This window comes from Xiphophorus maculatus, chromosome 4, assembly GCF_002775205.1.
Source record: "Xiphophorus maculatus strain JP 163 A chromosome 4, X_maculatus-5.0-male, whole genome shotgun sequence".
NCBI lineage: Eukaryota > Metazoa > Chordata > Actinopteri > Cyprinodontiformes > Poeciliidae > Xiphophorus > Xiphophorus maculatus.
Window position 1 is genome coordinate 33,127,583 of NC_036446.1, and position 22,790 is coordinate 33,150,372.

The following is a 22,790-nucleotide window of genomic DNA, read 5'->3' on the forward strand; positions in this document are numbered from 1 at the left end:
CAAATTTTGACATTTTGCTTTTTGATGCCTTCCATTTATAGGTCAGAGGAAACACCAGCCGACCTCTCATTGTTTCTTAAATGCCATTTTGTAAGGCTGGGAAGCAAGAATTAATTAATGCGTGGGTAGCTGCCACTGTCAAGAGGCAGCACATTAAAATCAATGATTAATAAATTCAAAACACACAACAAACTCAGCTGGGAGATGAAAATAGCATTGTGCGCTCCATAGGAAGCAGCCCCAGAGCACGTCCTCCCGCCGAACCGAGCGTCCACTCAGATGGCTAATAGAAAGTAGCCGTCGCCAGCTGTGTGCCTGTGAATAAAATCTCTTTAATTAAACGAATTACAATGGAAGAGGGAACCAGAAATGTGTGCTGTAGTATTGACAGGAAACCATGCCACACACAAACACACATTATGAAATCCCATAAAGACTTAAAATAACACTGAGCCTTTTGTACTTAGGTTATAAAAAAGGTTCAATTCACACATTCTGTGTTTAATCTACAACAGCTCTACGGTTCATGAATATTGTGCACACAGCGTCTGGTTACTTTAGCAATGATGCTAACTTTAAAACCAGACAACAAAACAATATTTTTATTTGTCAGGTTTGTTACACTGCAATAGGTTTGGTTCGGTTATTGCAGTTTTTCTCAACTGGTTTGAGGTGCTTAAAGGAACTGGAATCCACTCAGCAAAGCAGAAAACACCTCCTGCAAATCTGCTGACCAGGTCAACAAAGGATTTTTTTTATATTGAAAAATATCCAATAAATTCCAGCAAAGTCATTTTCAAGAAAAGTTGTACATTATACATAAAAAATAAAACCTTTAAAGCCCCAAATGAATGATAATGGCTGTATGTAAACTTCTGACTGTAACTGCACCTTACCAGAAATGGCTGAATAAATGAATGACTGATTGACCTTATTCCATAACTCACACAGTTTGGCTTTAATTGAACCAAGTCAACTAAATTGGATCAGACTGTTTGTAATAAAATGAAACATATGTGTCATTTTTTTAGTACTGGGTTAGGTGATTAGGTTATAAACAAAGAAGCTGATAACTCTCTTGGTGTCTTGACTTTAATACAGATTATTATCTCAGAAGTTGAATCTAACAGCTTGTCTCAGACCAAAGCCAACAAAGGCACCGTTTGCTGGATTCACCACCAGAGGGAGACAAGAACATACTTGAAATAATTTCATTTACCGGATAGATCCTGTCCAGAGTCTTGAGATCTGAGGGCTGGTGGGCTTGGTGGGGGGTGTAAACCCTCTTGCAGAAGTTGATGCGTAAGTTTCACTCCTGCCCTGTATGCTAATCACTAGTAGCTGCTGCCATGATATCAGAGGATAACTTTGTTCCTCAGAGTTTTTGATAAGCAGAAGTCACACATTGTCAATATCTTCTTCCACAGTTGTAAATAAGCCTGCATCAATAAAATATTTAGGAGTAAGAGAACAGAAACTAAGTCATCTGGTAACATCAAAGTGTCTAATATACACTGGTGCGAGTTGTTTACATGGGATGGTGGCAAGGCCCTGAGGGAGGTCTGTCCTGGTTCTAACTTTGCTTAGCTAGAGCAAACAGCGCTGCTGCCATTTACACACATGCAGAGAGGAAACACTGAGAAGCCTGGATCTGTGCGGATGGTTACCAAGACTGCCTGCGTGTTGCTTATGCTCAACATCTAGAACTCGAAACAGGTGGCCTGCATCTGACAGGGCACAAAAACGATGTTTGACGAAGCTGGTTCTATAAAAATGGACATTTAAAGAAACAAGCTTCATTCTTGATTGTAAAAACGAAAAGAAAACACCCAAACCCTCAGAGATGATAGATGGATGAACTTCGATAATTATGTTAGAAAAAAAAAACATCTAAAAATTTGTAAAGAACAAATGAGGTGCAATGAACTGCTTGGATAAGTGTGCACTCCCCTCAAATACTTTGCTGAAACATCAGGAAGCAGTCATTGGTAGGAGTCTATCAGCATCACTCCTGACAATATTTTCTCACAATGCCTTGCAACGGTTTTCAAAATATGTCAATTTGTGAGATCTCATCACAATAACCTCACAGATTTAGTTCTAAACTTTGTATAGGCCATTACACAACACAGTGCCCATTATGACAAAAGGTGAATGAATCTAACTGGTGAACGTCAAAGAACCAAACTGAAGTCGACGTCCAAAGTTTTCCACCAGAATCCTGACTGTCAATAAGATGTTCGATACTCTCCATTTCTGTGGTTCTAAACAGTTTACACTCGTTTTATTACGCCTGCCGTTTAAAAATAAAACAATGTCAGCTTACGCTTGTGCTAGAATTGTAAAAAAGCAATTAGTTTCTTACAGTTGGAGTATGGCCTGTACTTTGGTGGTTCTCCACACTGATCCTCAGCCCTTCATGTTTTAGATGGACCTCTGCTCCAGCACACCTGGTCCAAATGATGCTGTTACCTTCTCAGCATCAAGTCCTGCTGAAAATGGTTAGTGACACTTTAAAGTCAGGCAGCAAAATTATGTAGGACTTTGTGCCATGAGGCCCAGGCTTCAGAAACCCTGATCCAACTGATGTGACGTCCAGAAATATTTTCAATACAAATAAATAAAAACTAAAATATTGTAGGCAAATAGGTACAGAAAGATTTTGAGAAAACCCCACTGGATTCTAAACTATGACAAACTGACATTTTTGTCAACAAAAACATTTTTCACAAAAAACCTTGAGCTGATTAAAGTTGTGCAATAGTTGTGCTGAACAAACAGCAAATTTTCTTCAGTGGCTTTGATTTGACTTTCTTAATTTAAAACTAAACTTCTAAATTAAAAAAGAAGTTTGAAAAAAAATTAGGGGAATTGAAAACAAATGGATGCCACACTTTCCAGATTTCTATCTGTAGACACTTGATAACCCATGCATCCTCACACTAAACTCCAATAAAAATACATTAAAGTTTGTGTTGATAGACAAAATGTAGAGATGTTCAACAGGAATGAAGGACTATGAAAGGCGCCGTCACAACCACTTCACTAACCAAGACTGGACATTTCTGCATATTTATCATAATTGAAGGAGATTTATCACATCAAAGGAGTTATCTAGACTTTTATTATCAGAGTCAAAAAAAACATTTTTTTTGCAGAAATTCAAACCTTGTCCTGTCTTTGCCACTGAGGTCAGTTTCAGTTTACAAGGCAAACCAATAATAAAGGCATTTGAGATTCACACAAGTGTTTCATTTTTGTGTTGCCATTTCTGAGAAAAAGCCAACATTTTTACTTACAGAAAAACCTATAGGCCACTTTCATGATTTACTAAGCAAGAAATTTAAGACATATTGGAAAACTACTATAATGTTAAAATTTTTTATTAAAAAATAAATATCTGGCCATATTTTGTTGGCCAAAATGAACTTAATGTACATTCATGTACTTTAAGAGTACATTAAGTTACTATGAATGAACTATGAATTCTAAAAGCATGACACTGACACCTAGTGGAATCAAGCCGTCTTGTGATTCTAGAACAAACAGGCAGACATCTTTCATATTTAAACAGAATTTCAAAACTGTATAACCTTTTGAAAAAATTGCCTTTAGAAAAGGCTAATCCATGGATATCATAAAAATCTTAAGAACTTGTAATGTAAAACATGTAGCAGCATTTTAGATATACATATATATGGATATATATGTATATGCATATATACGCATATACATATATATCCATATATATATATATGCATATATAAAACAAAAGAAAAATAGAAATCTGACATTTTGATAGGGAGAAAAAAAAACTGCAAAGTGTGAGGAAAAAAAAAATTAAATACAATCAATGTTGTAGCTTTTAAAGCCTGGCTGGTTCACTTGTCCTTTGAGGTAGCCAAGCTACTGGTCCCAAAGACACGGCTGCTGGTCACATTTCAGCCGACAACACCAGAGAAGGATACTAAAGAAGATCATGCCATTTCTTGCACACAAACATTTCCCATCATGCAAAGCCCACTTCATAGCAGCACATAGGACCAAATATGACCCTAGAAATAGTTATTGGGCAAATGAGACGAAAAATGGCAAAAATATATATAGTAGAAAAAAACAATTATGCACACACCAATCACTGTTAAAACACATGCACACAATCAAGTAAAGAATCTGTAAAATGTCACTTCTATATTGCCCCTGCATAGGAAACGAGCATAGGAACCTAACAGATTGCCTCACATCGTCCTACTCCCATTTCTGCTTGCAGACTGAAGGAAGGGTTGAGTTGGTGACGTTGCTGCAGGTCAGGGAGCTTCTATCTCATCTTTAACTGAAGCCAGCCTCTCTACAGAAGCACTGAGTACCTCCTGTGTCCTTCTAAACAGCATAGCTTGGCAATCTGTCTGTCGTTCAGTTTCAGGTTGAAGTGTTTTCTACTCTGGAAGGTGTGTCTGGAGGGGAGGCGTGTACATCCGTGGTCTGACTGTGGGTCCCGAAGCCTCGGCTCCGTTCAGCTCGTCGGTTTTTTCACTGCTCAGAGGCGGAGTCAGGACGCCAGAGGGAACAGGACAGCTGCTGGGATCCTTCAGGTCCACACTGTGGTAGGACTGGGCCTTGGCCTGCACACAACCACAACACACTGGAATAAAACACTAATAATAAGATCTCAATCTGTACCCAGCACAGTTTGTGTGTGGAGAAGCTACAGCTGTCAATTGATTAAACAAATGTAATCTGATAAGTCACACTATTGCTGCGATTAATCACTATGTCTAACTTTGTAACTTGGAAATGTAAATATGTATAAAGTTGTTATTCTTATAGAAATGGTGACCTGGCCAAGCCCCTCCTCCTGCTGCACTCCAATTAAAATTAAAGCAAATATTAAAGCTATTTTTTTGTAGGCAATTTATTCTCCCATTTTTCATCAGCATTACTCCACCACACATGTATACAAGTAGCAGCAGACTTGTTCAGGGGACAACTGACAGATAAAAAATGTCCAATTCATTTTTTGACAAAAAAAATCTCTTTCCAAATTATTTTTTAGGCAAAGAGAAAATCATTTTTTGACAAAATATGATTAAGGACATTAATGTAGGAAGGTGATATACTTTATTTTCTAGTTCTTGGGTGCCTCAGCCCCTTCTGATGTCACCCAGGGCAACTGCCCAAACAGCCCATATCAAACACCACCACTGCATGTTTTCAGAAACTGTAATCTGAATTATGTAATATTGATGTGTGAAAATTTTCAGATTATTTGCTTATGTTGACAGACCTAGCAGAAACATAAAATTGTGTAAAGATTTACATCTTCTCTCCCTGGATGCAAATGCAAATAGACATCTGGTTTGTACCAGAATTGAAAATAATAATTACCAGCAATGAAAGAAATGACGAGTGGCTCTGGATGTTGTGCATGTCGTCTGCAGTGATCCCAGTGAAGGTTTTCATTGGTGAGCCACCAGCCTCTCGCAGCACCATGGCAAACGGGACCATCCACCTCACACACTCCTCTAACTCCACCCTTTTGAGAGCTGCATAAAAGGTGAGGAACGAAACTCATTATTATAGCAAAATGAAAATAAGCAAAAATACAATATCTGGAAAACCACATGTCTAGTTGCTCATGTAGATTGGCTTAATTATGTACTTTATACATAAAGGTACAACTAGAGTCTAAACACAAAATATACAAATAAATATCAATATTTTTGTACTTTTGTTAAATCCCATTTAAGCCAGTGGATCTAAAAACGCTCTGATGCTGCTGACATTTAGAGTTGACCCAAAACATAAATAAACTTAGCAGCTGCTTAAGAAACCCAGACCTTATATTCGACTGCCAACATTTGAATTTAAACCATAGATCCAGAATTAGAACGTTTGTTTATCGAGAATGACAATGTTGCTAAATTTGATTTAATGGTTTCAGATATAAGTTAAAATATTTTAAATTGTTCAATATTTAAATTTAAGATTTTAAGGAGCTGGAAAGTACAAAAAACAATCTTGATACTTAGATTGTTTTGTTACCATAGATACAATCTAAAGCTATGAGTTTCATCTCTGAGTTTGAGCTCTGTTTGTTCGCAAATACATCTTAGTAAATTATAATTATCACTGGTTGCTTTTAAGCTTGGCTAATTTAACCCCTCTCTCCCACATTCCACTAAATCTGTATTGAAACGCCCTTAGCGTGGCTGATGTGCTTAGCAGGAAGAGGGGCCCCTAAATCAAATTCTGCTCAAGGCCCCATGCAACCTTGGGCCGGCCCTGCATGACGAGCTAGAGTCGCTACACTTCACATTGAGACAAACAGGGAGATTTAATTTATGTGGCACTACCAGGGAGCAGCTCCATAGAGAGATATGGGGCTCCAGTAGGGAGCATGCTTTCCAGTTAGTAACCTGAGTTTTTAATAAGCTCCACAGCTGATTGTTTTGTTTGTCTGGGCTCATCATGACAGGGTTTTCTGATCTCCGCTCTTGTCGGCCGGCTGGCCCTGAAGCGGTTTTTGTGATTGTTGCGGCCTAAAATTACTGATGTTGTGACAACTTTTTCAAAAAGTTGTTTCTAAACCTTGAAATTTCTTTAGCTTTATTTTGGGCAAAATATGGTCTTACAAAAAAGTTTAAATTGGTGCATATAACCTTCCTAAAAATGAAAAGATTTTAACAATTTAATATTTAAAGTGCAAATAACATTTTCAAGGACCTCCTTGAAATAGAACCCTTAATGTAAATAAAATGATTTTTATATAACAGAACAGTATTTGTGTCACTGCCAAAACATTTGGCCCAAGATAAAGACGCCTTGAAATCCCAACTGAGGATCCACATATTCAGCTAATCAATGACAAACCTCAACATGTTTTTAATTAAACTTCACCTCTCTGCATGTTAGAAAGTCATGTTCTCCTCACCTGAGACATTTTCCACTAGCTCCAGTGAGGAAAAGTGAAACAGTGCAGACGCAGCAAGGATGCCATTGGAAAACTCGAGGCACTTTACATCAAGCATACACAGATCCAGCAACTGAAAGGAAATGAGAGGACATAACGAAGCAGAACTATTACATTTTCAGGCCAAGTAACATAAACAATTATTGTAAACACTTATTAAATATATTTTACAAGGGCTTCTACATTTTTGACCCTCCAAGTGTCAGCTTGTAGTTGATAGCATTTGGAGAAAATCTGGTTTCTTTTGTTTCCAGACACTGATGAAGCCTCAACCTACAGACATCAAAGTCACATAGAAACACACCTGAGCGATCTGTGTGAAGGTCTCCTGAGGATATCTGGGGATCAGCAGCTCTTCAGTGTCCTTCAGGTAGGCCACCTGCATGTAGACGTTGAGCCAGGAGATGGGCGTCTGTGGACTGAGACTCCAGTTCAACTCCTGTGGGTGAAGAGAAGCATTTGAAACATCACTTGCTAGAAAGCTACCTTATGTCAAGAGCTGGACGACGTGGCTGCAATATGAATCATGACATAAAGGTTTCATATCAGTCTATAGACAATTTATAGATTAGTTTTTTTGTTTTAAATATCTGAAATGCTGCCAAACTGGTGGTGAGACATTTCCTGTTTTATCCTGTTTTTATTCCAGGCTGTAGTTTATTTTTAAGCAGTTCTGAGGCCTGGTGGCAAAACCTGAAACTGCTGCTGCGCAAGTTACTCAACAGGTTGTTGCTAGATAACCAAAGAGTGAGTGAGTTAGTTGATGCCACCAACTTAGCTTAGCTAGCTGTGGGAGGTTAAGCAGCTAAGGCCTTTCCTCTGCCTACATCCCCCAGAATGCTGTGCGGTTTTGGATCAGAGTTCAATGAAACTTTTAGAACTCGTCAGATGTATTGTCTATTGATGTTGATTACATGTCTATTCTCAATATATATTGTTATTGATTTATTAGCCAGTCCTACTTATATCTGGGATACACAATAGCACAAATGTAATGTTACTGAAATATCAATGCATGTAAAAATCACAAAGAACTGCTAGCTAACATTAGCCAATTATTAAAGTACCATGTATTCAAAATCTGTACTACAAATATATTTGGTGACTCTTGTTTTTTATGCACCATTACATTTTTAAAGAAGGTAGTAAGATAGTAAAGCCATTATCCACATGATTTCCATGTGGATAATGTTGGTCATGTCTGAAAAACTCCCACTGCAGAAAGATAACACTATTAAGTATCTGATTGTTATTTTACTTTAATGCTTCAGTTTTCATTAATTACAGGGAGAAAAAATCCTACAAATATTAATCATTTAAATCATACTGTGGAATGTAAACCCATATGCTATTTGAACAATAGTGTCAAAATTAGTAAATTATCAGATCCAGGTGAATAGAGCTGAATGATCTGCGACTTTCACAACGCTCCTTCCTCCTTGTTGTGATTCGCCCATTTCACAAAGTGAAAATATTGTTCTTCAGATTTGCTACACCAAATGTTGTTTTGATGATTGTGGCTTACACATTATGAAAACCACAAGTTCTGGCAAAGAGATCATCAACCTGTGGTTCTGCTGGGTGTAACGGAAACCATGGGTGCTTTGACAGCAGCCTTCAGTTCATCTGCATTGTTGGGTCTGGTGTCTCGTCTTCCTCTTGACTCTATAGTGTCTAAGTGGGATCGGATCAGATCAGGTCTGGTCAGTTTGTCGGTCTCATCAAGAACAGCAACACCATGGTGAGTGAAACAGCGTTTGGTGCTTTTTGCTGGTGTGAGCAGGTGCCAAATCTTGGTGAAAAATTAAATCAGCATGATCAGCATAAGGAAGCATGAAGGGCTTTAAAACTTCCTGGTGGTGTCTGACTGGCACAGACTGAGACCTGCTGCAGGCTCAGGAAAACTTTGCAGGTGTTTTGAGTCAACTAGCAGAGTAAGGAGTGACACCATGAAGTTTCAATATTTAACTTTTCACAATTTCCAAATCTTCTGAAACATTGATATTTTTATGCATTATCTGTAAGCCATAAATGGCAAAATTATGAGACATTGAGCCTTGAAATTTCACTGTGTATTCAATCTAATATATAAATTTCACTTTTTGAAATGGGTGAAGAGAAATACAACTTTTTCCACTTTGTTATTTAGTGGAGAAAAGAAATACCATGTCAAGCATTTTTTGGATTTTTATGGCTCTGGTGGTCTTTGAGAGTGGTCAGACAGGAAGGTGGGTCATGAGAGAGGGAGAAGATGTGTGGCAAAGGTCATCAGGCCGGGATTTGAACCTGTGACGGCTGCATCAAGGACTAAGGACTCCATACATGGGTTGTGCTTTTCCCCTGCGCCATCACCTCACCCCCATGTTAAGCATTTTTAAACATAGCTGGTACGATTGTTCGTACCAACAGCAATCTGCTCAATAAATGCTGTGTTCCAGTTAGCTGATTTGATCTCACAGCCGAGGTAACAGCGTTCCAGTTAACATAGTCGGAGTCGAACAAGTCAGGATTTCAACATGGTGACGCCCAATTAGCCACTGGTTGCACTATCACTTATGAACATTGTTTTAAGACTAAGCTTTACTTTCAATAAGCAAACAACACTTTTAACACGTACAACATAACATTTATCACATGTTAAACCAGCATAAATTAATAGCTACACCTTAAAAGTTCTAACTACAAAAACTTGAAAGGGATTTTACTGATGCAAACTTCTGTGATCTGCCAGAGGAAACTCTGGTGGAGGCCCGTAGCGGTCCTGACGTGCAAATCGGTCATTCGACCTGGGTATAGGGGCGAAAGACTAATTGAACCATCTAGTAGCTGGTTCCCTCCGAAGGAGGATACAGCACGTTTCAATTCACAGAGAGAGAAATTCTCAGTGTTGCTTTTGGAGCAACAGTAGAAGAGAAGAGAACAGCAACAACTTTGGATAGCAAAAACATTTTTAAATGACTGTGTAAGTTATAAATCAGTGATCATTTCAGAGTGTATCGTAATGAACTGTATTATAATAACTTCAAAATCAGAGGAAGTTTGTAACATTTGCAGATATTTCACAAAACCAGAGAGAGGCGTTGCAAAGGAGCAGAAACCACACAGACACACAGTAGTACCTCGTCTGCTAACAACCTGTTGGCCCCAAAACTGTGGCTGTGTGTTTTCATTTCTTTTTGTTTCCAAACATAAATGAGTTCAAACTAAAATATTACTTTCAATGACAGATTTAAGTCCTCTTAACATAAAGAGGACAACGTAAAGCCCCCAGAGAAGCATCCTGGATCCTGGGAAAGATTCCTGAATGGAAATGTTTATCAAGACAAATTTATTTTAGGGCTAATTACACACATTCACAAGGGGTACCAATAGATTCATCCACATGTGTATTTTCTAAAGTTTCAGAACTAACCAATGGTGGATCTTTTTCATCCATTTATCTCTGCATCTATTTATCTACAGTTACTTTATGGACCTTCATGTGTGACCTATGAAGCTAATTTCTAAGATGGTCTTTCCTTTTCCAAGGCCTAGAATACAAAGCTAAAGAATACAAGCAACTAAGTCAATAAATACCAACTGTAAATTCTCGCAGTTTAAGAAAAATTGTGAATGCTATTGAATTGTATTCAATTTTTTATCTATGGGAAAGACGTGTTGCTAACTTTACCTGTTGACATGCAAAACATTTTACGGGAGATCTTGGAGTTAAGTGTCGCTTACCTTCATGATAATTATCTCCATATTGAGAATCTCATCTTCTGTGCAGGCTTCGTCTGTAACGTAGGCAAACTGGTGGACTTTTGGTGGATACATCTCCTGGAAAAACAAAAGCCATGAGATGAGAACTGCATCAGCAAAAGCCACCATAATGATGGAAAACCCATCAGAGATTAACAGAGTAACAGATCTAACCTCCATTTTGGCAGCAATGAAAAGACACGTAATGCCAATGAGTTGCAGTGTGGATTTGAAGAGGTTCCTCTGTGTGGCCATGAAGCGATCAAAGTAATCCTGAGCGAGGTGATACGTCTCTCTGTGCAGTTTGTACACCTCGCTTACCTAAAATCCATTCAAAAAGAGGAAATAGAAGTTGAAGGGTTTTCTGCAAAGCACTTAGTGAACATACACATTTAAAACTGAAAGAACTTTACAATTTGTTTGCATTAATAAGGACCACTACATAAATCTTAATTTAACCTTTATCTGCATTTTGTAAACATCTGAGCCAGCTGCCTTAGACATCTGTCACACAATGCTCTCAGCTGCTACATCTAGGGCTGGGTGATAAAACAACCACCATGTCTATCGCAACAGACATGTGATCAATATCAATAGAAAATACATCTGATAGAACGCTGATCAGCAGGCTGCACAGTTGGTAGCACTGTTGCCCGGGGTCTTTCTGCATGTTCTCCCTGTGCATGCGTGAGTTCTCTCTGGGTACTCAAGAGGAATTGCTTAACCAAAATACAGGTATACTTAACAGGAAAAAATAGTTATTGATATCAACTGATATGAAATGCTTATGTCACAATGCGATTTTCAGCCATCTTGCCCAGCACTAGGTAGACCTCCAGGGTGTTGCTACCTTACTGACCTCCATAAGCCAGTCCAAGAGGATGGCCCTCATCATGGGCTCCAGATGCGGATGCTTCTCCAGCATGTGGGTGTCTTTGGAGTAGGTCCTGTCCTTCTTCAGCATGTTGCTCCACACCACATCCTTACTGGCCCAGCTGAGAAATACAGAAGCATTAACTCAAAAGCCACCCACCGGAAGAACTGGAGGAAACAACTGGAAAATAAATGCTGTGAAAGAAAACATGACCTAGACCTGCTTCCTTCAGACGCTAAAAACAAAGTAAAACTGTTAACATATTTTTCTAGGTCAACCATAATCAGCCAGATGTGCTGCCTTTTAATGAAGCATTAAATACAGACTTTGCTTTGTGTACTGAACCCAGCAGCTGTTAGAAACTCCAAGTTTTAGGTTCCCATTTTAAAATGCCCCAGCCACCCTGACTTTATTAGGTAGATATAGAAAATAGATGGATGGCTTTTAGAAGCTCTCCCCTGGATGTGCCCAGATGGCACCAGACGGGTCTCCCAAAGCTCAGAACAATCAACCACTTAACAGAACTCACCACAGCATGGGGAGCGGAGTGCAGTGAACCGGTGTTACAAAGATGTTGTGAAAGTTGTAGTGAAAGAGGCCCGCACTGGTCAGGGAGCCCTGCTGCTCCTCCTCCTGAGGGGGAGTGGAGGTCCAGCTGTGAGGACTTCTGCAATCCACCTCAAGACTGCAGCTCACCTGCTAGGAAGACAAGATACAAGCAAAACACAATGTGTTCTACAGTTAGGATTGACTTTCCTGAGGGACGATCACAGACAAAAGGAGCTCAGATCAACTGTAGCTGGGCGTTTATCATATCATTTATGATTTATTGCAAACAATTTATGATTTTGTTTCTTATGAGTCTTAAATTATTTTCTATTTTTTCTGTTTGTTCCATGAAAGCATCAATAAAAATTAGTAAATTTTTAAAAAATGGGTCGAGCGCTGTTTTTGTGTGGAAATCAAACATCTTGAAGTCGCTTCCTGCAGAAGCTCATTTCAAATGAAAATGTTTTTCAGGACCATTATAGCCACACTGTTACCTAAACATGAAGTAATAAATAGTTTCATTTTTATCATTATAGCAATACTACCAAAAAAATATTGTGATAAGATATAAATAAGATAATATTAAAACCACAAATGCAATATTTGTTTGTTCTTGCAATACCATTTGCTGCAGTAGAGGCTTACTGCAGCAAATGATGACCTCTGATAGAAATATGGTACAGAAGATGCACAATTATTTATTAATTTGAATTGCCTAGTCAAAGTTCAGATCCACATCAAACTGAAGAAATTCTAAACTTCCAGCTGCATCATTTCTAAAAGATGTTCTCACAGAAGCTGATTAGAAATGCACACGACACTTTTCATATTTTTATTTGTGAGACGAATTTGAAATTCATGTTTTCTTTCCACTTCACAATTATGTATAACTTATGTTGGTCTGACACAATTCCTAAGCGCACACAAAGAATCATGTGGCAAAATGTAAAACATATTACGTTTGATTAACTTCCTAAAATGATCATTTGTGTGGAATTTTTTTTCCATATTATTCCCAGCTTTTCATTTAAAGATAAACAAACCTTTTCATCTCCAAGTACTGAGCCTGAACTCTGGGCTAACAGTCCTTCCTATCAGGCAAGTTGATGGGAAAAAAAGCTGCCAGTTTAAACTTCCTCTCAGAGCATTTTGAAGGCGGCCAGAAAAATAAACTTACCTCAGACTTGCAGTGCTTTTTCTTTGTCATCACGTCTACCTCTTCATCCGGGTCTGGCAAAAACTACAAACCCAAGACAAAAAGAATCTATGAACAGAATTCGACCGATGCTCAGATTACACAGCAAATACAGACAACTGTACAAACACTCATGAGAATCAATGACCAATTAGGAGTGGCTTAATCATTTATTTCAACTACAACTTTCAACAACTTTCCAGGGAGAAATAATTATTTCTCTGTCTTTAATTTCTTAAACCAAGTTAGGTGGATCACCTCACATAAGCTTTTCTCTGATCCCTACAAGGTGAGAACTGCATATCCCACCACAAATATAGACATACAAACCAAGGAAGACTTGGTTAAATGTCTCTTAGCATACTGGAAATCACATGGTTCTTTTCAGTCATCAAGAAGCTTCTTGCTGAATTCTGAAAATATGTGAGCACTCCTGTCTTAAAGCTCCCTGCTTGCCTGGAACAGATCTAAAGTTCATAAACAGGGTTAAGGTCCAGGCCAATAAAGAAATGTAATGTTGCCCTACTTTATCCATTACCAACCCATCAAAAACCAGTTCTGAGATCTGTTTGAAATCATTGATCTGGTAAGGCATTTAAATGTGTCCCAGTTTGCAGCAACACAAGCAGGGAAAACAAAAAAGTCACACATCATGATTCTTCTACCACCATGACTGTTCCAGTGCTGTTACACCTCAATTTAACTCCTTCAAATATCAGTTTTCCCTCCGGGAAGTTGAGGTGTGATCACAGTTATTAATGCAAATTCCCTCATTCGCAAATTTTCACCAGTCATCTGAACTTTTTCACAAATCTGACCGATCACCTACATGTTTTCTGCATTTCCTTTTCAGAGTAATCACTGCAACACAGCTACATTTCTGCAAATCTCCTGAACCTCCTAATTTAACTTCCTGTTTCACAATGTCACTGAAAGCCGAACCACCAAGATGGAGGCATGTGTGATGCTAAACCTTTTTTTTATTTTTGCAAAAACCATCTTGAAACTTTTTGTAGAATTTGCTTATGCTGTGTAAACCATTTATGTCAACTTGACTGACCAATACGGATTTCTTCTTTTGCACTTTGACATCTCAGGACATGATTTGATTTGAATTAAGTGGAAATCAATACCTTCCACTTCGTGAAAATACCTTCTTGAATGTCTTCAAGAAGGTACTTTAAAACATTATTTTCACTTGAATAATTGTTCAAATCCTGTCTTTCTTGTAAAGGTTGTGTGCAGCGATTTAAATTTTGTCATAAAACCATGCTATGGCAAAAATAAAGCTTACACAAAACTTGCTACTTTTTGAAAATGGTGCTGTGACATCAGTAATGTTAGGCAGCAACAATCACAACAAAAAAAATGAACAGCTACATCCTGGAGGGACTGAAACATATTTGTCATTGCGGTCAATAGCTCTATATTCATTTTCTCCTGAAGTCATTTGATTTATCGTTGTGGTAAGTTGCACATTTCAGCTGAGCATGAAGGTATCAATTTCACATAAAAAATACTTTTCTGCCACTCTCTCAGTTCATGCTGATGTTAAACTGGTCTTACTGTAGAGTTCATGGCAGGTTTGAGCTTTTGTGATTTTCATAAATTTCCTGGCCATCCCTGATCTGAAATGGGAACACATCCATCCTAGTAGAGTTGTACCAGTCTACAGTTGATCCTGGAATGGCACCCAAAGACTTGCTGAGTCTTCTAAATTTAAATTTCCTCCCTCTTACATCTTGATAGAACTCCCACAGACTCGTTGTTTTTCCATCCAGCTAGTGGCAGTAAACAGAATCCATCACCCAAGAGGAGAGCTGAAGTTAATTGATCAATTATAATAACTTAAACCAAAATTCAAAAGGCATTCTTCTAGAATCAGCAACTTAGCATTTCATGTTAACCAATACATTTTAATCTGTATATATGGTCTTTGTTTTGATTAGGAATAATCCAAAAATGTTTTCAAATGTGTGAATCCATTTCTTTAAAAAATTAAATATTTTTTATGCTGGATCAATATACACAAATCTCCCAGTTAATGAGGTTCATATGCATGGTGTTGAAGAAAACTTCTGAATGAACTGTAGATCTTAAGAATAAACTGAATAGTGATCAAGAACAAGCAGTATCAAAAGCAATAAAACAGAGTAACATCTACTGCTAACTGCCTAAAGGAAGCAGAACCAATGGACATTTGTGAGATCAGTGTGAAAACAAAACTTCATTAAAATAAAGAGTTGGAACTAAAGGTAGACTCCGGATTAAAGACAGACAGGCTCTGAATGCTCCTTACAATAGCAACATCTGCCTTCCTCTTTCTCGTTCGTACTGTATTCTCTTTGGGAGCTCCGACTGCGGCAGACTTCGGTTCCTTCTCTTCCCTGTAAAATAAACACACAAGGAAACGGGACCTTAACTCTCATGTGTCAACGTAACATCGTAACAACAGCCTGCATTAACAGGCTGTTGTGGTCCAAATAAAGTCCTGTGACAACAGGCCACAGATTAGCCGGGTGGCTAAGGCTCTGTAACTTTCTGTCGTCACACTCTGACACACGTTCCGAACTCATTCATAAACTCAATGTCAGACTTACTGTTGTCCCCGCATTATCCTTTAAAAGGCCGCTCAAACGTTCAGAGCAAACCTAAGGCAGAAAACAAGTCAGGTTAGGAGATTTTTTAAAAAGAAAACTACACATTCATAAATCCCCAACCCCCACGCTGAGCTCCCTCCTTCCGACAAAGCCAAACCGAGCCAGGCGCGGGTAAACTGGTACAGTACGCAGAGCTAAGGCTCTGCTAAAACAGGCCCAACAAGCAAATCTGAGCATGGAGTCATTTTGTGACAAACTCCAGATGATACAGTGTTTGTAAAGCTTCACGTCGTCGCCTATTTTAAGATAAACTCCACTTCTTGCACCCCGCTAACTTTGGACAGCTGCTTTTCACATAATGGCCGAACAACCAGTACATGAACAGACACGCTGGAGAGCTTGTTTAACAAATCGAATAAACAAACAAACAAACAATATTGAGCCTGAAGTTAACAACAGCAGCACCCCGACTTTCTAATGGTTATTAGAAACAGCGTGTATTCCAACTTGTTGCAGTTTGGACAAGTCAGCTGAGTTTTCAGAAGTGTGAGCTAAAGCTGTTTTAACTCGCTGGAGTGATGGTTGCTTTGGAAGCAGCTCACCTCAGGTCTCTGGCCTTGAAGTTCACTCTCCTCGGTGTCAGTTACTAAATATGAGCGCGTGGCTGCTGCTTGGACTTCTGGCCGCTTTGTTCGGCAGTCTGAGCTGAGCTCGCGCCTTGCACAGAACAGATGAGTCGACGCCGTGACGTCAGTCAGGAGTTCATTTAAATTGGCGCTAAACCTCCAGCCCAAGCCGCTCTTTACGTGACTATTTTCACTCTTCTCACCTCCGTGTGGTGCATTTGAAATGCCTGGCCTTTACATCACCCCGATGGTATTTTTAAACTTTGTTAAAAGAAGCAAAAATGTAAGCTTGCAGCGAAGTCAGTTAACAGAAGGCGTGACTGCTGCGGTGACAGCTGCAGGGGCGGTGTTTTCGCAGCAGGAAGTGTCCAGATACCGCGTGGCTTGCTTGTCAGATGTAAACAAACCCCCGGTCTTTTAGATTAACCCAATAAATGTGGACAAAATCGTAAAATATTTGTAATACTTAAGCGTATTTTCTTTCTGTGAATGTCTTACATTGTTGTCACACACGGTCATGCAGATGGCAGCGGCAATTTAACCATAAACTGCCAGAAATACCGACCGAGAGATGTTCGCCGCTCTATTTGTTTTGTCATACGTCTCTGACGCCGCCATATTAGAGAGGGTGAATTGTAATAAACAGAACAGTTACTAGGCTCATTTAAATTTGATTTCATGACCCTTAGCAGTTGGACTTTGGCAATACATTTTATGCAGTCCTCACCAAGTCTCTTCCTAAATTTTACCTGAATATAAACTGCGACAGTTCTGGTTTCTGGAACAGATTGGGCTTTTGAGCATAGTCCACCACATTTTAGAAGGTTTAAGGTTAAGGCCTTTACAAAAGCTTAGTGTTTTTGCCAGTTTTATATGTCCTTGGTATCAATGTCCTATTGGTGGATCACTTGTGTTCAAATTTCAATCATTTAGCTGTTGATCTGTGTTGCAGGTACCACTGGAAGTGAAGCAGTGCCACAGCTTATTGATGCCACCATTGAAGAATTTTGCAGCAGCAAAACCAATTTTATTATATTTTACTGATAAAGCAAACATTTGGATGTTAATCCAAACAGTAAAATCTAGACTTACTTCATCATTTTGACTACATTGATAGTTACTAGTAGTACATTTCAGTCTTTTCAATGGGCTACTGACATTTTATCAGTAGACAATATTGAAGACAATATAATTATTTGTTTAAGCTTTTATCTCCCTTATGGCTTGGACTATCAAAATTGCATATAAACCATTCAATAATTATTCATTAATTTCATAATGAGAAATAAATTGGAAACAAATATGGAATAGATTTATTAATTAATAAATTAATTAATTGATAGATCTACTCCATAAAGTGTGTCAAAAATGTATGAAAGATACATCTAAATACAGTATCACACACATAAATGTAAAATTCTTTGATTACAACTTTAAGTAAATATATAATTAAATAATAAAGTACAGTATTCCAGATTTATTTTCTTTTTTCATGGTTTCCATTCTGCAGAGCTTGTGGAAGTGTTAATGCATTATATCACACCATCGGATAACCAGGTGTAGGCTCTTTGAACAAATTTATTTCATAACTTTTTTTCAGCCTTTCATTGATTTTTGTCTTTGAACCTTGCTCAGTCACATGCGCCTCATTCCAGTGAAAGGGAAAACTAACTTTGTTTAGTCTCTGCAGCCTTGTGGCTCCACACAAACTACAAAATGAAGTTTCAGAGCCTTTTTGGATCCTTAAAATCTGTTGTCATTGGTATGATTCATGTTAAAGCCTTGCCAGGTAGCTTAACATTTTTATAATCTTTGTTCTCTAATGTTTTACTGTTCACTTTTTTATTGTTCATGGAGCAGGAGCTCCTGCTGCTGAATGATTCTGGAAAGATTTTACATATTTACTCTTAAACTCCCAACAAATTGGCATTGCATATTCTGAAGTGTTTAGTAATTATCACATTTTATATTGTGTTGAAGGGATTAGCAAACAATATTAATTCATTTTAAACTGGTCCTTGTTCCTTATCCCAGGTACTCCTCTGGGTTGTTTAAATATGTTGCAGATTGTCAAAGAAGCATGCGGTGAGGCAGAGGTCTACCTTGAAGCAGGCATTGTAAGTTTCTACACATCACATTAGCATAGCTGAAATCTTCCCTTCTAAATGAGAGAGGAACTCATAAATATCTCATCCAGGACGGTTTGATCATTGAAAACATGCACGATGTCCCCTACTCGTTCAACGTGGGCCCTGAAGTTTGCGCCTGTATGACTGCGGTCTGCTCTGCTGTCAGACATGTCTGCCCCACTCTGCCCCTTGGAGTCCAGATCCTATCTTCTGCCAACCAGCAAGCGTTAGCTGTAGCTTTGGCTTCAGGTTCAGCTTTTCATCAGCTAATCAGAAAATTTCCCAGTTCATGCTGGGTGTTTTTACTCTTGAGTTCAGAACGGCATGATTTTTTTTTTTTTTTTTTGTTCAAATCAACTCTTCAACCGCTTTGATGTGTGTATGTTTTTCAGGTCTGGATTTCATCAGAGCAGAGGGTTTTGTCTTTTCTCATGTGGCAGACGAGGGTCTTCTGAATGCCTGCGCCGGGGACCTTTTGAGATATCGCAAGCAGATTGGAGCTGATGGGGTTCAGATCTTCACCGACATCAAGAAGAAACACAGGTGAAGTGACCATCTGTTCAGTTAAATCCCTGAACTGTCGCCCCCAAAACGCTCACATGTTAGTCAGCGGGCCCATGAGGACACTGGTAAAGCTGCAGTATGTCAGTTTTATAAACAATATGTTTTTTATATATTTGTTGTAATATCAGTACATCATGACAGTATAACATGAGACAGATAATCTTTGAAAAAATCAAGGTTCTCTGCTTTCTTCCTGTGCTCATATTGCTAGCTTTCTAAAATGCACCGCTCTGGGTCAGAAACAACCAATGAGAGCCAGGAGGAGGGTCATAACATTGTTAATCACCTCCTGTATATGCTGCTCACACCCGTCCCCAATTTCTCTGCTATGCTACACCTGCTTCAGCACAGGTGTTCAGGCTAGTTAGCATGGCCAGCGATGACAGTAGATAAACAGTTTTCCTGGAATGATAAGTCATTTCTCCATTATTTGTACATCGAGCAACACATACACAAGGATGATTGACAGCACAACGCCCTCCTACTTTCTCTGATTGGTTGTTTTTGACCCAGAGCGGTGCATTTTTACAGATGACAGTAGGAGCATAGGGAACACATAAGATCAAAACATAGTGACCGTTTTAACAAATATGTAAAAAAAAAATTGAAAAAAGAACAAATAAAACCTCATTACTTATAAAAGTTACAAATACATAAGGAAACTGGTTAAATTGTAAGTAGGGTTATAAAAGACATACACCCCTTGCAAATGCTTCTAAATGTGAAACAATTGTATTTATTCCCCCACCTCTTAATTAGATACCCTCCAGTTAAATCCAATGCAATCTACTGCCTTAAGAAGTCACCTAATTAGTTAATAGTGTTGACTTTTTGCTTTAAAATAAATGTTTGCTTTAATAACACACAAGAGGCAGGTCAATGTAACACGCTTCCATCTCACTCTTTGTGAAAGACAACAACAACATGCCACTAAGCATCCTGGGAAGTAGTTCCCACTCCTACCTTTTTCTTCTTTCAGTTTTTTTAAAGTGTTCACTCAAAAACTCGCATTTACTCAACTCTTGGAGACATGACAAAATGAATAAACACTTCACACAACTGAAGTTAATCAGTTAGTCAGAAGTAAAAACTCACTCATTTAAGTTCAAAATGTAAAAATTGTAAGATTTCTTTGACTTAGATAGTAGAAGCAGTGGGTATAAACAACTAAATGTGTCTCAAATGTTTGAGACAGACTTACTTTAATTGAGTGTGTTAGAATAAGCATGACCAGTCAAGTTATACACTGATCATTTAATCAAATACAATTTACAGTGTATACTTTACCTACATTAAAACAGCTTGAGTAGGTGTCAGTACAATAATTACTAATCTTAATATCTCATGAGTTGTCTAGTTCTGTGGGTCAGAAGTGAGTCATTGCTGTTTGTTGCTCAGCTTGCTGCCTGTGTGTCTGCAGCTCTCATGCTCTGACAGCTGATGTGACTATAAAGGAGACGGCCCGAGCTGCCGAGTTCTTCCTCTCAGACGGAGTCATCATCACTGGGGCAGCGACCGGAGATCAGGCTGACCCATGTGAGCTCACAGGTACTGGTGCACTTTGGTCAGCTGGAAGCTTCTGCAATGTGAAGTCAGTATGGAGCAGCATCGTTTCACACTCAGTCACTGCCTTGAAAAGAAACGCAGAACAAAACAAATAAGTATGTTTCTACACTGGCTGGTCATTTCACTGATTATTTAGATTGAACAAAAAGAAGGCGCGTCAGATTGTAACTCGTTTCAGATGCCGTTAGATGATGTGAGCAGCAGAGGGCACTGTTGCAGTGAAGAGTTGATATTTTACCAAGATGGGGAACAATAGTTGACTTTGAAAGTAACAATGCATATTCATTTACTTTGCTTTAATTTATGGCACACACCATGTAAGTATTTATCTAATCTAATAGTTGAGTCTTGTCTCAAACACACTCTCTGTTTATGTTTTTTAATCATAGTCAGGTGAAATTAAAAAAATATTGATCTAGTTATAGTAATCTGTGTTATGGTGGCATGTTGGAAAAAGTTCTGCTTAACATCTAGTCAAGTTTCCCTCATCATGTGTCCAGTGCCTGTGGGAGCAGGAAATTCAGCTTAGAGTAATTTAAACATCAGTACTGAGTACCTGTGTATCATTTTTGTTTTTTTTTTTGCCCAAAGAAAGGAATGTTTTTTGTCCCACTTTTCTATTTTAAAGATTCCCATGAGAGTGTAATGTGGTGTGAGAGTCTTCACCCAGAAACACCACCAGGTCTAATTTTATCACAGTGTCCAACTAATACTGTCAGAACTCAGCCAGACGCTGACCAGTCACATAGCTGAGGGTCTCATGAGTCCTGAAATACAGAACAGGACACACACTTGCTGGTCTTTTCCTCACACCCACACCCACACACACACACACACACACGATTTGTCTGTGAACTGAGCAGGCTCAGACAGAAAGATGCCGGTCGTGTCGGCGTGGAGTTCAGCCTTCACCCTGTCCAAAGTTCACTTGGGCTGATCTGCCCTCACTTATCTCACGTTTCATGAAGGCAACTCTCCTTCTGCTTCGTCACTTTGGAAAACAGGAGCAACTTCAACCTGAGGCAACATCAGTTTCTTTCCCCTGTACTTCAAATAAGGTTATTTTTAGCTATCCAGTAAGTTTTTTTTTAGCTTTTTTGTTGTATTTTTCTATTTTTTTCTATAAAAAGTTGGAACTTAATGGTAAATACAATATTTTACAAAATAAGAACTCTTTCATGTAACCTTTTATTCTCTTAGATGAGTATTTAAGTCACCACATTTCAAAATGTGAGAACCTTAAATATACCAGGAAGAGTTCCCGGTGTCATATTTGTCACTCTTTTTCACTCCCAAACATTTTCTACTCTGCAGGACAGGATGTTTTTTGATCTGTGGAAGTTGATAAGACAAAGGCTGGAAAGTGAAACTAGACAGGTCACAGTTAATTTATGAATGAATGAATCAAAGCAGAATTCTCCTGCTGTGTTTTGCCTTTGCAGAGGTCTCCCAGTCTGTGAAAATCCCAGTGCTCATCGGTTCTGGAGTGACATACGACAACGTTGAAAACTTCCTGGATGCCCGTGGAATGATCATTGGATCTCATTTTAAACTTGGTGGCCACTGGGCCAATGCAATTGATCCAGATAGAGTCAAGAGGTTCATGGCAAAAATGCATCACCTGCGAAAGCCACAGAGCTAGTTCTCACCATCACTAAGCTGCTGATAAAATAAAGATAACTGCGTTTATTTTAAATCCTAAAAACAAAAGTGAAAGTGCTTTTCTTTCATTTGAAAATGAAATGATTTTAATAACCTAAGCTAAATAAACTAATTTGTTTCATGTAGCTTTTGTGACTCTAAACAAAATTTGTTATTCTGGACCAAAGGGAAAACCGGTTGTTTGGGCTGTGGAGGTCGCTGACCCCTCTTCTAGATGTTTATGTGCTTCCTAAGTGGCTGTTGGAAAACTACAAACGGGTTTCCATGTTTTTTCAAAGCATAGACAATCAGATTGGTAAGACAACAATTGTACT

General features: G+C 38.5%; 2 protein-coding genes across 4 annotated transcripts; one reads left to right on the top strand and one right to left on the bottom strand.

The window, feature by feature from the left end:
• Window positions 1–3,773: 3,773 nt before the first annotated feature.
• ccne1 (cyclin E1) lies at window positions 3,774–16,797 on the bottom strand. 2 transcript variants are annotated; one of them, XM_023332643.1, is made up of 12 exons: window positions 16,532–16,797; window positions 15,930–15,980; window positions 15,629–15,716; window positions 13,312–13,374; window positions 12,115–12,281; window positions 11,571–11,706; window positions 10,886–11,032; window positions 10,694–10,789; window positions 7,275–7,409; window positions 6,932–7,043; window positions 5,386–5,543; window positions 3,774–4,622 (listed from the first exon to the last, which is right to left on the bottom strand). In XM_023332643.1, the coding sequence occupies exons 2-12, from the start codon at window positions 15,941–15,943 to the stop codon at window positions 4,437–4,439; spliced, it is 1,302 nt and encodes a 433-aa protein (XP_023188411.1). In that variant the 5' UTR covers window positions 15,944–15,980; window positions 16,532–16,797; the 3' UTR covers window positions 3,774–4,436. The 2 variants fall into 2 exon arrangements, with proteins under 2 accessions (XP_023188411.1, XP_005802727.1); XM_005802670.2 differs by having other exon boundaries at window positions 12,115–12,284; window positions 16,532–16,794.
• A 1,418-nt stretch (window positions 16,798–18,215) lies between these two features.
• LOC102230279 (uncharacterized protein F13E9.13, mitochondrial-like) lies at window positions 18,216–22,773 on the top strand. 2 transcript variants are annotated; one of them, XM_005802653.2, is made up of 6 exons: window positions 18,216–18,344; window positions 18,590–18,672; window positions 18,753–18,933; window positions 19,077–19,227; window positions 20,669–20,796; window positions 22,257–22,773. In XM_005802653.2, the coding sequence occupies exons 1-6, from the start codon at window positions 18,272–18,274 to the stop codon at window positions 22,454–22,456; spliced, it is 816 nt and encodes a 271-aa protein (XP_005802710.1). In that variant the 5' UTR covers window positions 18,216–18,271; the 3' UTR covers window positions 22,457–22,773. The 2 variants fall into 2 exon arrangements, with proteins under 2 accessions (XP_005802710.1, XP_023188412.1); XM_023332644.1 differs by having other exon boundaries at window positions 18,241–18,344; window positions 18,622–18,672; window positions 22,257–22,771.
• The last annotated feature ends 17 nt before the right edge of the window (window positions 22,774–22,790 follow it).

Coding starts and splice junctions, on each gene's coding strand:
- ccne1 (XM_005802670.2), bottom strand. Junction 13,375..15,628: donor GGAAGGCAGATGTTGCTATT/GTAAGGAGCATT, acceptor TTGGGTTTGTAG/TTTTTGCCAGACCCGGATGA. Junction 10,790..10,885: donor TCATTGCTGCCAAAATGGAG/GTTAGATCTGTT, acceptor TTGTTTTTCCAG/GAGATGTATCCACCAAAAGT.
- LOC102230279 (XM_005802653.2), top strand. CDS start 18,272: ATGAAGTTTCAGAGCCTTTTTGGATCCTTAAAATCTGTTGTCATTGGT. Junction 18,673..18,752: donor TCTACCTTGAAGCAGGCATT/GTAAGTTTCTAC, acceptor TATCTCATCCAG/GACGGTTTGATCATTGAAAA. Junction 19,228..20,668: donor GACATCAAGAAGAAACACAG/GTGAAGTGACCA, acceptor GTGTGTCTGCAG/CTCTCATGCTCTGACAGCTG.